Source organism: Haemaphysalis longicornis, unplaced genomic scaffold (genome assembly GCF_048455015.1).
Source record: "Haemaphysalis longicornis isolate Haplotype H1 unplaced genomic scaffold, Haemaphysalis longicornis Haplotype H1 scaffold_9, whole genome shotgun sequence".
Taxonomy (NCBI): domain Eukaryota; kingdom Metazoa; phylum Arthropoda; class Arachnida; order Ixodida; family Ixodidae; genus Haemaphysalis; species Haemaphysalis longicornis.
In genome coordinates, this window is record NW_027526460.1 from 134978848 (window position 1) to 134991653 (window position 12806).

Genomic DNA, 12806 nt, shown 5'->3' on the forward strand with positions numbered 1-12806 from the left:
AAACCATGAAGGTTGGCCAGTGAGGACACAAGTTTCTGACGGCTTTGGTTTTTCAAACAAGCATTAAGTCTCTTCTCATTTTTCTTTATTTTGCCACTATTAAAAACCCCACAACATGACCACAGGACTTGCGTGCACGGGCAGAACTTCGCATTAAGCACCGCGTCACCGTAGCAGCCGCTGGGCAGCCAACATACCCGGCAAAGACGCTGACTAGCTGGTCCCAGCACAGAGCACTTTGTTGTGGCCAGTCGTTATTCGGGACCAGTCACTGCGAGAGCACTGTGCACGGCTGAGGAGACTACTTCCCCTTGATGTACTTGAGGTAGTCCCTGCTGTCAAAGTGGTCCTCCAGCTCTTCCTGCACCACAACCACTTCGGGTGGTTTCCGCTTGACCAGCACCAGCTGCTGCTGCTCCGGACTGAGCTCCTCAAACACCAGGGGCAGCTGGGATACGGGGAGGGGAAGCTCAGGCGGGGGACACACACTGGGCCATCCAACTGCCTTGTTCAAAGAGGCCACGAAGGCAAAATACCGGTTTTCTTCATTAAAACGACTGCTCTGTCGCGGTAACAATGACACCAATGCTACCACAAACTTCAAGCAAATAACCTGGATACAAGGGAAAACAGGCGAAACAGTGGCAACTCCCTCGCCCCTTCCCGGTGGTGTATCTATGATGTCGCAGGATCTTGTTCATGCGGCTGCCGAACACGGCTAGGACCAAAAAACATGACGGGGCAATAGTAGTGGCAACACCAACTCCGTTTGAACGTATCTATCCAACGCTAATAGGCAGCTAACGCACTGAAAAAGATGTTTTCAGTGCTAGTTCATACGATGTCACTCATGCCTGTCAAACGTCACTGTAGCGTGAGATTTGGAAATTTTCCAATATTTCTCGTTTTTTTTTTTTTTGGTTAAAAACCATTTTCCGTGACTGGAATGGAGCTGAATAAGTTACCAGCAGCTAGGTTTTCCAAATCGAACACAGCTGTATTTTGTGGTGCTGGTGGTGATGATGATGTTTATTGACGGGTGGATCTAACCTTGCGTCATATGCCGGCAATTGCTCCCTCGATCAACACCTTCCTGCCGCTATGCGCGGGAAACCACCAAGAGTCACTGAGATGTGTGACACTTAAAAACCCGAGGATCAGGCGCAAAATGTCTCTCCTGGCTATCCAGTGTCCTATAGGAAAAATGATATCATCCAAAGAGTCATGCGGAGCGGCTCTCCTTCAAAGTTCCTTAACCAAAGCTAACCTGTCCATCGCATGCTCTCGGCAGTCCATAAGAAAATGTCCGATATCACCTGTTACACAACACGTTGCGCACACAGTTGTGGAGACAAAGTTCAGCTTATGAAGCCACGCCGGTGTCCGTGCTGAGTTAGTCTGGATGCGGAACAGTAAGGATGCCTCTGTCCTCTTCATTCCTTTGGTTACACAAGGTTGGTGTTGTGGTCACGAAAGAGATCTTAAGTGTTCTTCAATGATGGTTTTTACAATTTGCCGTTCGTCCGGAGCCACTTTCAGAAAATGAGTACATGATGTCGCTTCACGAGCCAACTTTTCCGTGGCTTCATTTCCAAGAACTCCGAAATGGGAAGGTACCCACTGGAAGCAAATGCTAAGCCCGTTTTCATTTAGCTGCTGGAGGAGACGTAGGCAGGAGGCGGTCTCTTAGCCTTCAACCCAGCGTCCGGGCTAATTGTGACTCATGCGGCATATTCTCCCCTGGTGAGCCTGGGGAAACATTACTGCATTGTTGCTGCCCTAGCAACGCCACCGCCACGTTGGCCTTGAAGGCGTTATAATTGCCATAGCAACAATGCGAGGGCATGCAGCTTGCGTGGGGGAGAGGTAACGCTCTCCCCTCTCATGCCGGTTGGATTCCTTCCCCCCTCCCAGTGTCTCCCCCATTCCCACCCGGCAACCGCCGCCGCCACCCCGCTGCCTCCAACGGGCAAGCCTCGCTCCGACGGCACGAAGCCACGCCGCTTGAGCAGTAACGACACCAGCTCGAATATCACTTGTACACTTTATTCGCGTTACTAGCGCGAACGCTACGTGCGGCGAGAAACACTGATGACCAATACAACACAGACAAGGTTGTCTGTCTTCAAGCACAGCACACGCACGACACAAGTCCTACCCTTCAGCTCAGCTTCACGTACGGCATACGAACGACGTTCTCACCTTTTGCTAACAGCACTCAAAGAGTCTTCGCGTTACGATTCATCCTGGTGTCCTTGGCGTCCCTTTTGCAGCACCGTAATGTCCGAGGGAGCACACACGAGAAATCGCCCACTACATGAGACGCGCGTCGGCCTCGCTGCTCGCCATGCGGAAGCAGCAACTGTGGTGACCGTTATCCGTTATCGCGCATGCGCGCTCCCAGTCGCGCCGGAGAGAAGTGGAAAGAAAAAAAAAAATGTGGGGAGGAGTGTTTCCGCAGCGCCACTGCCTCTAGGCGCGCAATAATACAACCGAAACTAGAAAAAGTAGCATTGGCCTGACGTAGGGAGCGTTGGCAAGTTTTATCTGCGGGAGATGCAAGCTGCAAAAGTTGTAGGGCTGACTTGGAATCTGTTGTAATCACCACACGCCGCACCCGAAGCAATCTGATCGTTTTCAAGGCCGCCTCAATCGCTATACACTCCACCGCTGTAGATGATGTCAAATGGTCAATGCGAGTCGCTCAGGAAACGTTAATGCTGGGAATCACGAAGGCCGCTGCGCTGGTGTTTAATTCTCTGCGGACAGAGCCGTCCGTAAACACGTAAACACAATCTCCATACAACCGGTCCAAGTGCTCAAGTGCTAACATTCTCGCTTCAGCCACTGGTGTAAATCTCTTCGAGCGTCATCATGGCCCCTTTCAGAATTGTATCGGCTGCTTTTTAAAATGCACAAAGAAGTTAATTACACGAAAAACGGTGCAAGTTGTTTGTTCCTAGGTCAGCATTCAGAGTGGCTTGCTCCTTTACAGGTGTAGCAGACTGACGAGATGATTCCTCTTTTAAAGAGGAACAAATCACAAATTTGTGGCTTATTCTAAAGACTTTAGAATAGGCCCCAAATCTGTACCGACCCAACCAACTTTCTGCTTCAAAAGCAGTCCTCATCACATGCACTTTCACTAGCTGTGATACGAGTTGTGTACAAAGCATCACCCAAGAATTCCAGCTCTTCATCATGCACAGTCGCCCATTGCCAGCGGTTTCTGCAGATTGCCGGGCCAATGAGTGCTCACAGGCCGAGATCGTTTGCTGCTTGGTCCAAAGTGCTTTCTTCTCGTGCTAGCTTTCAAACGTGCATGAGAAACTCACCAACTATTTCCATCCTTCTGAGCTCCTAATGAGAACTTTGTTTTTCTCCTTTATGTTCACAACCAGAGACACTGCATGTGCAATTAATATTGACAAGGAGGTTTTATGCCAGCAAGAATCACGAAGTTTTTAACAATGTAGTTTCAGTTGCACTTCCAGCTCCTTTAGAAGTAAAATAAAGCTTGGCAATACTTTGAATGTGGTCATCTAGTTCAGAAACTGGCAGCGCTGTAAAAAGTCTACCATGTTTCTGACATCACTTGCTCAATTACACAAGAAACATACCCTTACTTGCGATATTTGTAATAGGTAGCATTTTTGTACAGTTTATTTGCGAAATCATTGCCTTCTTTCAAGGGTGCAGAGGCCATTCTAGTACAAGACAAGGCATATCAAGGAATAGACCCCACAACTCAAATGAACCTCTAGATTAAATTAATGACCCACCTCTCTGATGACGAGTGGTCACTGTTGCAAAGGAAATGCCTGTTTCGGGCATCTGAAGTCCACGAAATTGTGTACCCAGGCACAACACAAAACATGTCCACGGATAAAAAATAAATAAATAAAAAAATTAAAGCCAGTCCACTCAATGTGAAAGTTGTCCGAAGTGCAGAGCAGTTATTCGCCATAGTGGGCTGTAGCGCCGCTATCCATTCACTGCTAACACCCAATGCAATTCAAATTTCCCGCCTTCACAGTGCCCGCGCGCCCCCCGCCTGAAACCGCCCCAGGTGGAGTTCTGTTCTTTTCGTGCTTGCTTTCCCTCCCACATGTGCCGGCGTTACACTGCCACTTTCGTTCGCCTCTGATCGTAAAAACCAACCCAACTAGCGTTCCTAACTAAATGAACGCGGGTGCTGCCGGTTAAATTACGTACATTTTGCCTCAACTGGCCCTACAGTTTTCTTTCCGCTAAACAACGGGCAGATGTATAACAAGCGCCAGCGGTTCATGAGTTTCGAACGCTTACGACTATATAAACCAGTTGGCTTTCGAAGCCTCTGGGTTACGCCGTGACGACGGAACGCCGTGTTTCTCTACTTGTGTCCAGCGAGCGAGCTACGATGACAAGGCGAGCCCCTAAAGTGCTCTGCACTTAAGACAGCTGAGGCTGCGGGGCACGTGAGCAGGACACACTCACCCTGATGAGGCTGCGAGGCTCGTGGTAGCGCACAGTGATGGTGGAACCGTCCGGCTGCACCAGCACGGTCGGGTACTGGCGCACGTACGTCTGCCGCTTGACCCGGCTCACAAAGGCCACGCTGCTGGCCGCACGGCCACCGCCGCATCGCAGCACTGGCTGCACCGCTGACGCCACTCCCCTGCACGGAACACGACAATGATGGTGGTCACTGACGGCGATGGCATTTCCATAAAGGCAAGCAGGGAAGGCCTTGCCTTCCCTAGAGTCAGCGCGAGACACTCCTCTCCACACCACGTTTCATAAAATGTACTCGGAGTTTCTGGCCCAACTGCAGTAACGGTGCAGCGGGCCTTATACGTGGCGTTGCAACCGTACAAGATCTTTTAAACAAAGTATACCTGTGTAATCACAATGCTGTCTTTTGCTACTACTCTGTGTGTCACGAATGTCACACTCTTGCCTTTGGGGCAGATTTTAAACCAACTTCGGCACCAAGTTGGGTGCTTTTGTACCACTCAGCCAAAGGCCTCACACTACTGCCAAGAGAGAGACTGTTCTTTACGTTTCAAATAACACCGAGAAAGAGCAGTCACAAGGTCATATTACACCAAACTAAATGGTACTTATGTACTCAGGCATGCTCTTTCCGTCTCCTCTGGTCTTCGTCTTTGTTTGCCCGCGCACTCACTGTTTTTAGAAGATTGCGAAGCCAGGTCTCATGACATTAGAATTCTTCACACAAAAAAAAAACTATTCATAAATTCGCAAAGAAAACTACTCATGCTGTACTTCTGGAGGAATACAGGTAAACCTGGACGTAACAAACCTCCGTGTAATGAATTCCTGTATTTAACGAAGTTTTCCAATTCCCTTTTGCCAGCCCCATTGAAAACCCTTGTGTTTGCGACCTCTATGCAACAAAGGCGTTGCGACTGCTAGCCTTGACGTGACAAATTTGCTATGCTGATTAGCCGTTCTTTTCGAAACTTTTTCTGAAAAATCGGCTGGAGAAATGCACTAATTTAGCGAATTTCGCCCGCACTGCAAACTACCGTGCGTTTCCACGTGTGAGGGCGGTGCCAGTTAGGCGCTAGGCCTGCATGTCAGAGTGCAGTCGTGCGTCTCCGCTGCTATCTGGGGTGTCGGTCTGTTGGTGATGATTTCTGCTGCCAGAAAACGAAAAAGTTTTGTCTTTCCAAGACAATCTCGCGATTTTAAATGCTGTCTCCAGCAGCAAGAAAGAAGAATGTCACCGCCCGGTACAGTATCCCAGCTAGCAGTCCCTCACCAATTTTGAGTGCGGAGAAGAGCATCAAGTTCGCGAAAATGCACCCTTTCAGCATAAGTTTGGTCCCTGAAACGCGTTAAGGCACCGAAAAGTGTCAAAAGCGAAAGTGATGCTTCAGTTACGTTTGTGAATACGGGGGAAGTGACCTCGCTTTTTTGAAGTGCCGTGTAATGACTAAGCTCATGGCAAAACAGCAGACGGAAATCACGCAGCTTTTCACTGTGAAATAAATCTCTGAAGTGTGAGTTCACCTTCACTGAAGTCTAGAATTTTGGTTTTGTTTCTGCTTCATTCACACAAGCCTTAAATCGTAACCTGCATGTAATGAAAAATTTCGAATTTTTGTCAACTTTGTTATATCCAGGTTAAACTGTACCTACTTTTGGATGGCATAACCATGACAAACACACATCAGTTCCGGCCATTGCGGCCCTCTCCATGTTCTGAACAGAGCAGCTCGCAGCAATTTCAGGCTGACATCCTGGTGGAAGAGGTCCTGTCTTGGTGCGTAGCCAGAAAGAAGGAGATACTATTATGAGCAATATGAAAGGGAACACAGGAATGCGTAGAAAACACCCTCAAACCTAGTTATGAGTGATACGCAGCAGCCGCCGTCGGAAACAGAGTGGAAAGGGGGACGCTGTTCTAACAACTGTTACCATTCCCACAGGGCGTCTTATGGGGTGTCGGACGATACCATATTATCGGCGAAATGGCGTAGGCTGCTGCTTTGTGGAAATGCCAGCGCAGTGGGAGTGCCAACAGTTAGTGGAAGAGCGCCCTCCTTTCCCCTTTCACAGCGCCATCCGCGTATCGCTCCGAGTCTTTTTCGAGGTTGTTTGCCACGCGCTCCTGTGTTCCCTTTCATATAGCTCATAATAGTATGTATGGCACGCACTGTAGGCTGCCTCGTGCTAGTTTCGAGGGGGCTTGGGGCTGCTATCACCCACACAAGCACTTCTGAAGCCAGCACAAGCAAACATACAGTGTGTGTGCCATACTGCTACAGCCGTCATCAACAGTTACGACAACAATACTTTATTTAGACCCAGGTGAGGAGGCTGCTGAAAGGTGCAGCACACCGTTCATGGGACTACTATTACGGTGACTGGGGTGATGGGAGGCTACGCTGACAGGGATGAAACTGCAATGGGGCCTGCCGCACTGGCTTAGTGGCTAAGGCATTGTGCAGCTGAGTACGAGGGCGCGGTTTCGATTCCCAGCCGCAGCAGCCGCTTTTCTGATGGAGGCAAAAAGCAAAAACGCCCGTGTGTATGAGATTTGAGCAGACGTTAAAGAGACCCATTGGTCAAAATTAATCCGGAGCCCTCCACTACGGCGTGCCTTATCACCTGCGTTGTGTCGGCGCGTTAAACCCTACGATCAATCAATCGAAACTTTAATTGTATAAAATGAAAACTTAAAACGCTCCGCTTGATTGCAAAAAACGGTTTCTGTGCAGCCCAGCATTGGCGAGGCCGCGAGGAAAGACCTTTACGAAGACGAACACTTGAACTAGATGTTGAATGATCAGATAAGCATTAATGAAATAGCAAGGGTGAAATTCAAGCGATATTTCGCTAAGACGTGCCCACAGTCAAGGATAGCTTGGTGCTGGCTGGCGATATGGGCCCTCCCTGAATAAGCTGGATGGCTAAGGCCCAGCTGGTCAGCACCTCTATCCACTGCTGCGGCGTCACGCCAGGGATTCGGGAAAAAGTTGGTGTGAGTGAACATGGAACTGTTATGTAATAAAGGGTGCCTAACCATGGGCAATGTTGACGTGTTGTAATGATATGTGTTCATCTATAGTTCTACGAGTGTGGTAGCTTCACGAGTCGAGAGGGTAGGTTGAAATTATTGGCAGGATAGTCGATAGTGGCCGACGATATCTGCGCAGGTGAGGAGGTAGTGGGTGCGAGAACAGATGATAGAGAAGGAAAAAAAAAGAAAGAAAACACCCTACACATTTAACTACTATCCCCAAGCGGTCGCATTTGAAATGGGCGAGAGCCGTTTTGGGCAAGCCAGCACGATCGAGCGCTCCACTGCATGCGTAAAAGAGTGAGCGCGTCGCAGTAGATGGTGATCTACGCACGTGGTTATAACGCGACAACATGACTGCTCTCCACACACACGGGTGCTTGAAACGTATTACGCGCAGAAGACACTGAATGTGTTTCCCAAAGTACTTACCGCAGCATGATTTAATGCGTCGTGACCCCAAGAGCTCGCGTTCCTCAAAAACTTCGTTCGTCACGCACTTGAAGTGTTTGCGCAGGAGCCCGGAAGCACAAGAAAATTTATGAATCCACAACACACGACCTTACCCCGATCATGCCTGTGGAGCTACCACAGAGCTACTATAGTGCCGAGAATATACTGTAGAGCTACTCTAGGGCAACGTTTATAGATACTTTTTCAGTTTCGGAACTGCGCCTTCCAAAGCGGGCGCGACTTTACCCTAGGCGCTGAGAGGGCGCTCCGGTCGCGAGTTGCGCTGTGTCGGCGGCTGCGGCGGCGGCTCCGGCGGCAGCGTTGACGGCGTGCGCGGCCGGTCCGCTGGGCTCAAAGTTGCGGCCGCGGTTAGTTGCGTGTCTGCTCTACCAGTTTCTTCTTTTCGCTTGCGTTTGTCTTTGGCCTTGTGCGAGAAACTTGCCGTTTTCAGTGTAGTCGGTTTGGGATACTATTGAACAGTGCGGCCGTGGGTGAAAGCATTTCGTGACTCCGTCAACGTGCTGTGTTTTCCTTCTTGTGCTGGGCTTGGTGCAATGCCGACTGGCTTAACTCGCAGTCGGCTGTACGGGATTTTCCAGCCCACTTTGGCAGTGATGCTTGTGAGGAGACTGGGCACATGCGTCGTGCATGAGGCACGTGCTTATGCCCTTTACAAAATGTACAAGAGGAGGACGGAATGTAGCCTCATGCTAAAAAAATAGTGAAACAAAACAGACAAATGAACAAAAATAAAAATTCTTAATGCTAACACAATATAACTAGAAAACATACGATCTAAATCTCAAGGATTTTGGGTTAGCTTTACCCGCGCAATTTGATTTCTTTGAAACTACGAAGGATACGCGGATGTCTTTCATAAAGAAAGCATGCAGTTGCTGCGCATGGTTATGAGGAAATATCATTCGTGCTGCAACGAACTTGCGCGATTGGCATGCCAAGCGAAATTGTGTGCGCACTTGACAGCTACTGCTACGCGAAAATTCATATAAAATGCTTTCGTTCTTGGTATTTTAGCCCCCGCTAAAAATCACTGGGCGTACGTACTACTCCTTGCATAATCGACCCGTTTCAAATAAATCGCGAACTGGAATAGCGCGCGCGCGGCAAGAAAATGTTGAGCAACTTCCGAGAACAGTTATTTCTTTTCGAGTACGCAGCCAGATCCCAACCGAGATGTCGAAGCGGAACGCTACGGATGGGCCGGCATTTGCACGAGGGTGAAGGAATCCAAGAGCGATAAAAATCACGTGACCAGCAACCCTACGTAACGTGTTACGCCACGTAGTTTTTTTTTTTTTTTTTTTCCTGCGGGGTATATTATATTTTTCTGCCATTCTTTTTTTTTTTTTCTCGCGCGCGCACTGCGTTTGCACGGCGTTGCACGCGCTCTCCTGCAAGTCGACGTTCTCATGTGGTGCCGATTATACTTCTCTGTGCCTGTTCTAGGTTCAAGCGCACAGAGCTTTTCTTGCGCGCTGACATCCCAGCGCTCACATGCGGTTTACGTTATGCTTTCCTTCCGACTGGAGCAGGAAGGCGCTCCACATGTTTGGTGTGCGTGCGTTGGTGGGCGCACAAATCCGGTAATTACGTACATTCTTGAAAACAAACAGCAATAAACAGAAGACAACGAAATTGTTAGCCACTTGTGTGGTTCTTCCGAGTTCACTTTTGCAAAAGAGCATGGATATGCGCGCATGCGTATATGCATGCTCAAAGTTTCAGCGTAGTTGCGTGTCTCTACAAGTTTATTCCTTTCGTTTGCGTTTGTTTTTGACCCCCGTGCGCGAACCTTGCCCCTTCAGTGCGTTCAGTTTGTGACGCTATTGAACAGTGCCGATTTCATCGAGGATTTCGTGACTCCGTCAAGACGCTGTGTTTTCTTTGATGAGCCTGGCTTACCGCAATGCCAACGTGCTCCGCACCTGGCTGTACGAGCAGATACAGAAGCAAAACTCAGAAGTCACTTTTTAGCGCCGTCATCGGATCCATATATCTTCTCACCCAATAGAAAAGAGCGATTCCCCGCGCGGACAAAGAGATAAGCAAAACTCGCAAGGTACGTGGACTTCATTTTCTCGAAGAGGATATTGCGATCATTAACGTAAAGTCGTCGAGATCGGCCGGGCTTACTGGGCACTGAAGGAAAGTGCAGTTTCCGTTAACTTTCCCAACCTTACCAGCAACTTGTTGAGCAAGCAGACTCGGCGGCGGTCTCCGAAAAAGAGAAAAGTAGGGTCTGCGCACGAGCTAGGTTATTACAAAAGGATAGCACTTTCCCAAGGAGTGAGCTCTCCAAAACGCCTGTTCCCCAGCAATGCACCGATTTTGCACAGATAGTCGACAATAGTGCGGCAATACGGCTCCCAGCCAACTGGAGAACGGCAGCACTCGAAGAAGAACCGGGGCAGCATCGGCAAACTTTTTTACTGGGCCCGAAGGAAAGTCCTGAAGAGCGTTGTTGCGCGACACGATATCACCTATGTTGTCTACGAAACGGGAACCTGCTCCAACAGTCGTGTGAAAAAATATTATTCGGGATGCAATAAATTTGCGCAAAATTGGCATGGCAAGAGAATTTGTGCGCATGCTTGACAGCCACTGCTACGCGAACGTTCATGTAAAACGCTGTCGTTCTTGATATTTTAGCCACCGCTTCAAATCCCTGGGCGTACGTACAAGACTCCTTGCATAATACCGTCCGTTTCAAATAGATCTCAAACTGCAACGGCCGCAGCAAAATGATGAGCAACGTCCGAGAACAGTTATTTCTTTTGCAGTACGCAGCCAGAAGCGGCGAGGACCGGAAACGCCGAGCGGAACGCTCCCCGCTAGCAGACGACGCTCGCTCTCCTAGCGCAACTCGCAACCGCAGCGCCGCGGTGGCGAGAGTCGCGGCCGGCCGCCTTCTCTCTATGGCCGCGGCGGGGAGATGCGGAACTGAAAAAGTATCTAAAAACGTTGCTCTAGGGTGGGTGCGGCCATATTGACCTGACCCACCTGACCACCGCGCCCGATGACCGCACAGGATTTCTGCTTCCATAAAAAAACCGCCTTATTTAATCAACCCCGATAAACTAGTCTTGCGCAACATTTTACCAATGTAATTTTGCTATTTCAGGGCTGCACCTGAAATATCTGCTATGCCTGCTCCAAGCATGAGCGAGCGCCATCGCCATTAGTGTAAAAGAGAGCCGCTAGGGGCGCCTTATTCTCATTCACCTCGCCTTGGAAAAGAAACTGGAAGAAAGTCAATTATGGTTCAACTTCGCGCATATGTAGCAATGCGAAGTGATACAACAGCGTATTCCGGAAATGTTATACGCTGACGTTCTTTTAGCTAATAACCAAATCGATATGCAACGGCTCATAAATATTAGCGGCCAGGAAGCCACAGATCTCGGGTTAAGTTTTAGCACTGAAAAAATCGGGAATAATGGTTTTCAATGACACGTACCAGCACTGACTCAGTGTCAGTTCAGCATGGCGAATTACCCAGAGCCAATGAATATAAATATCGGGGGTTGTGGGTAAACGAAGTGGACCTACTTGAGAACTCGTCAGGAGAAACTAAAGAATAAAGAAAAGCGCATTGCAGCTATAATGATATAGAGCTAAGAGGGAGTATAAACAAATATGAAGTAGTAAGAAGAATGTGTAAAAAAGTAATGGTTCCGGGCCTCACATTAATGCAGTACTCTGCTAAAATCAGATGGTCTTTCATGCTTTTTAGTGAACCAGAGAACGGTGAGCCGTTTGGCCTTATAGGAGCGCATGGTAAAACAATAACGAAGCAGAACATGGAGATATATGAGCTGGGCGTCGTTTAAAGATCGAGAAGCATAGAGTAAAATATGCTTTGAGAGGAGGTTGAGAGCATTGGACCAACTTAGGTGGACGGATACATGAAAAGCATGGACACGCAGTGGTTAAGGAAAATTAGAAGGCTAACAATGAAATACGAAAAGAACAGTGTAGAATCAAAGATAGCCAAGGTAACCTAAAAAAAAGAAGGCAGACAGAAACGAATAAATGAAGAGAAAAAATGGAAGCTAAACCGTCGTTAGAGATGTACAGGGCAGAGAAATTGGAAAAGACAATTTCTGCGATAATTCCAAGGGCAGTGCTTTGCTTTTTGAGGCTAGAGCAGGTTGTTTGAGAACAAGAGCTTTGTGGGGAAGTATACATCAAATGATGGGGTATGCGTGGTCTGCGGAAAAGAAACGGAAACTATGCAGCACATAGTTTTAGGATGTGAGTGTATTCACCTAAATCTTCAAGAGGGAAATATTTGGCTTCCAGAAGCCCTAGGGTTTAAGAGTACAAGAGAGGGAGCAAACGTCAATGCTGCCGAGACGACTAAAGGAATTGATTAGAATGCTGGTGGACGAAAAGTAGAGAGGGGATAAAGCCTAGGACAGCTGCTACCTGCAACAGAAAAAAAAAAGAATGTTGTGCTAGCTCTCGAGCCTCACTAGTATTAAACGAAGAGTATAAAACAGAGATAAATTACTTTTTTCTTGGTGAGATGGCACGCCTTAACCCGATTCAAAGGGGATACCGCTAGCGATCGATCAAAAAGAACCGACACTGGCAGCGTGACTGACAAACCTGGTCGCCAAGTTGTGGCCGCCAAGGAGGTTGTATTAAAAATTGGCCGCGTATCGGCTCATTTCACTGCAAATGTCTTTCAAAGCCGATAGGCGGAGGAACGGAGGAGAGTGAAAGAAGTCTGTAAAGAACATGTATGGGTTAAAGGGATAGTTGAGGGCAGGGAGGTGGCGTAAGGAGTGTCGTA

General features: G+C 48.4%; 1 protein-coding gene across 1 annotated transcript; it reads right to left on the bottom strand.

Moving 5' to 3' along the window:
- Positions 1 to 43: 43 nt before the first annotated feature.
- Positions 44 to 8186, bottom strand: LOC144153996 (large ribosomal subunit protein mL55-like). Its single transcript, XM_077685799.1, has 3 exons — positions 7967 to 8186; positions 4480 to 4660; positions 44 to 448 (listed from the first exon to the last, which is right to left on the bottom strand). The coding sequence occupies exons 1-3, from the start codon at positions 7972 to 7974 to the stop codon at positions 302 to 304; spliced, it is 336 nt and encodes a 111-aa protein (XP_077541925.1). The 5' UTR covers positions 7975 to 8186; the 3' UTR covers positions 44 to 301.
- Positions 8187 to 12806: the final 4620 nt, after the last annotated feature.

Coding starts and splice junctions, on each gene's coding strand:
- LOC144153996 (XM_077685799.1), bottom strand. Junction 449..4,479: donor AGCCTCGCAGCCTCATCAGG/GTGAGTGTGTCC, acceptor CCCGTATCCCAG/CTGCCCCTGGTGTTTGAGGA.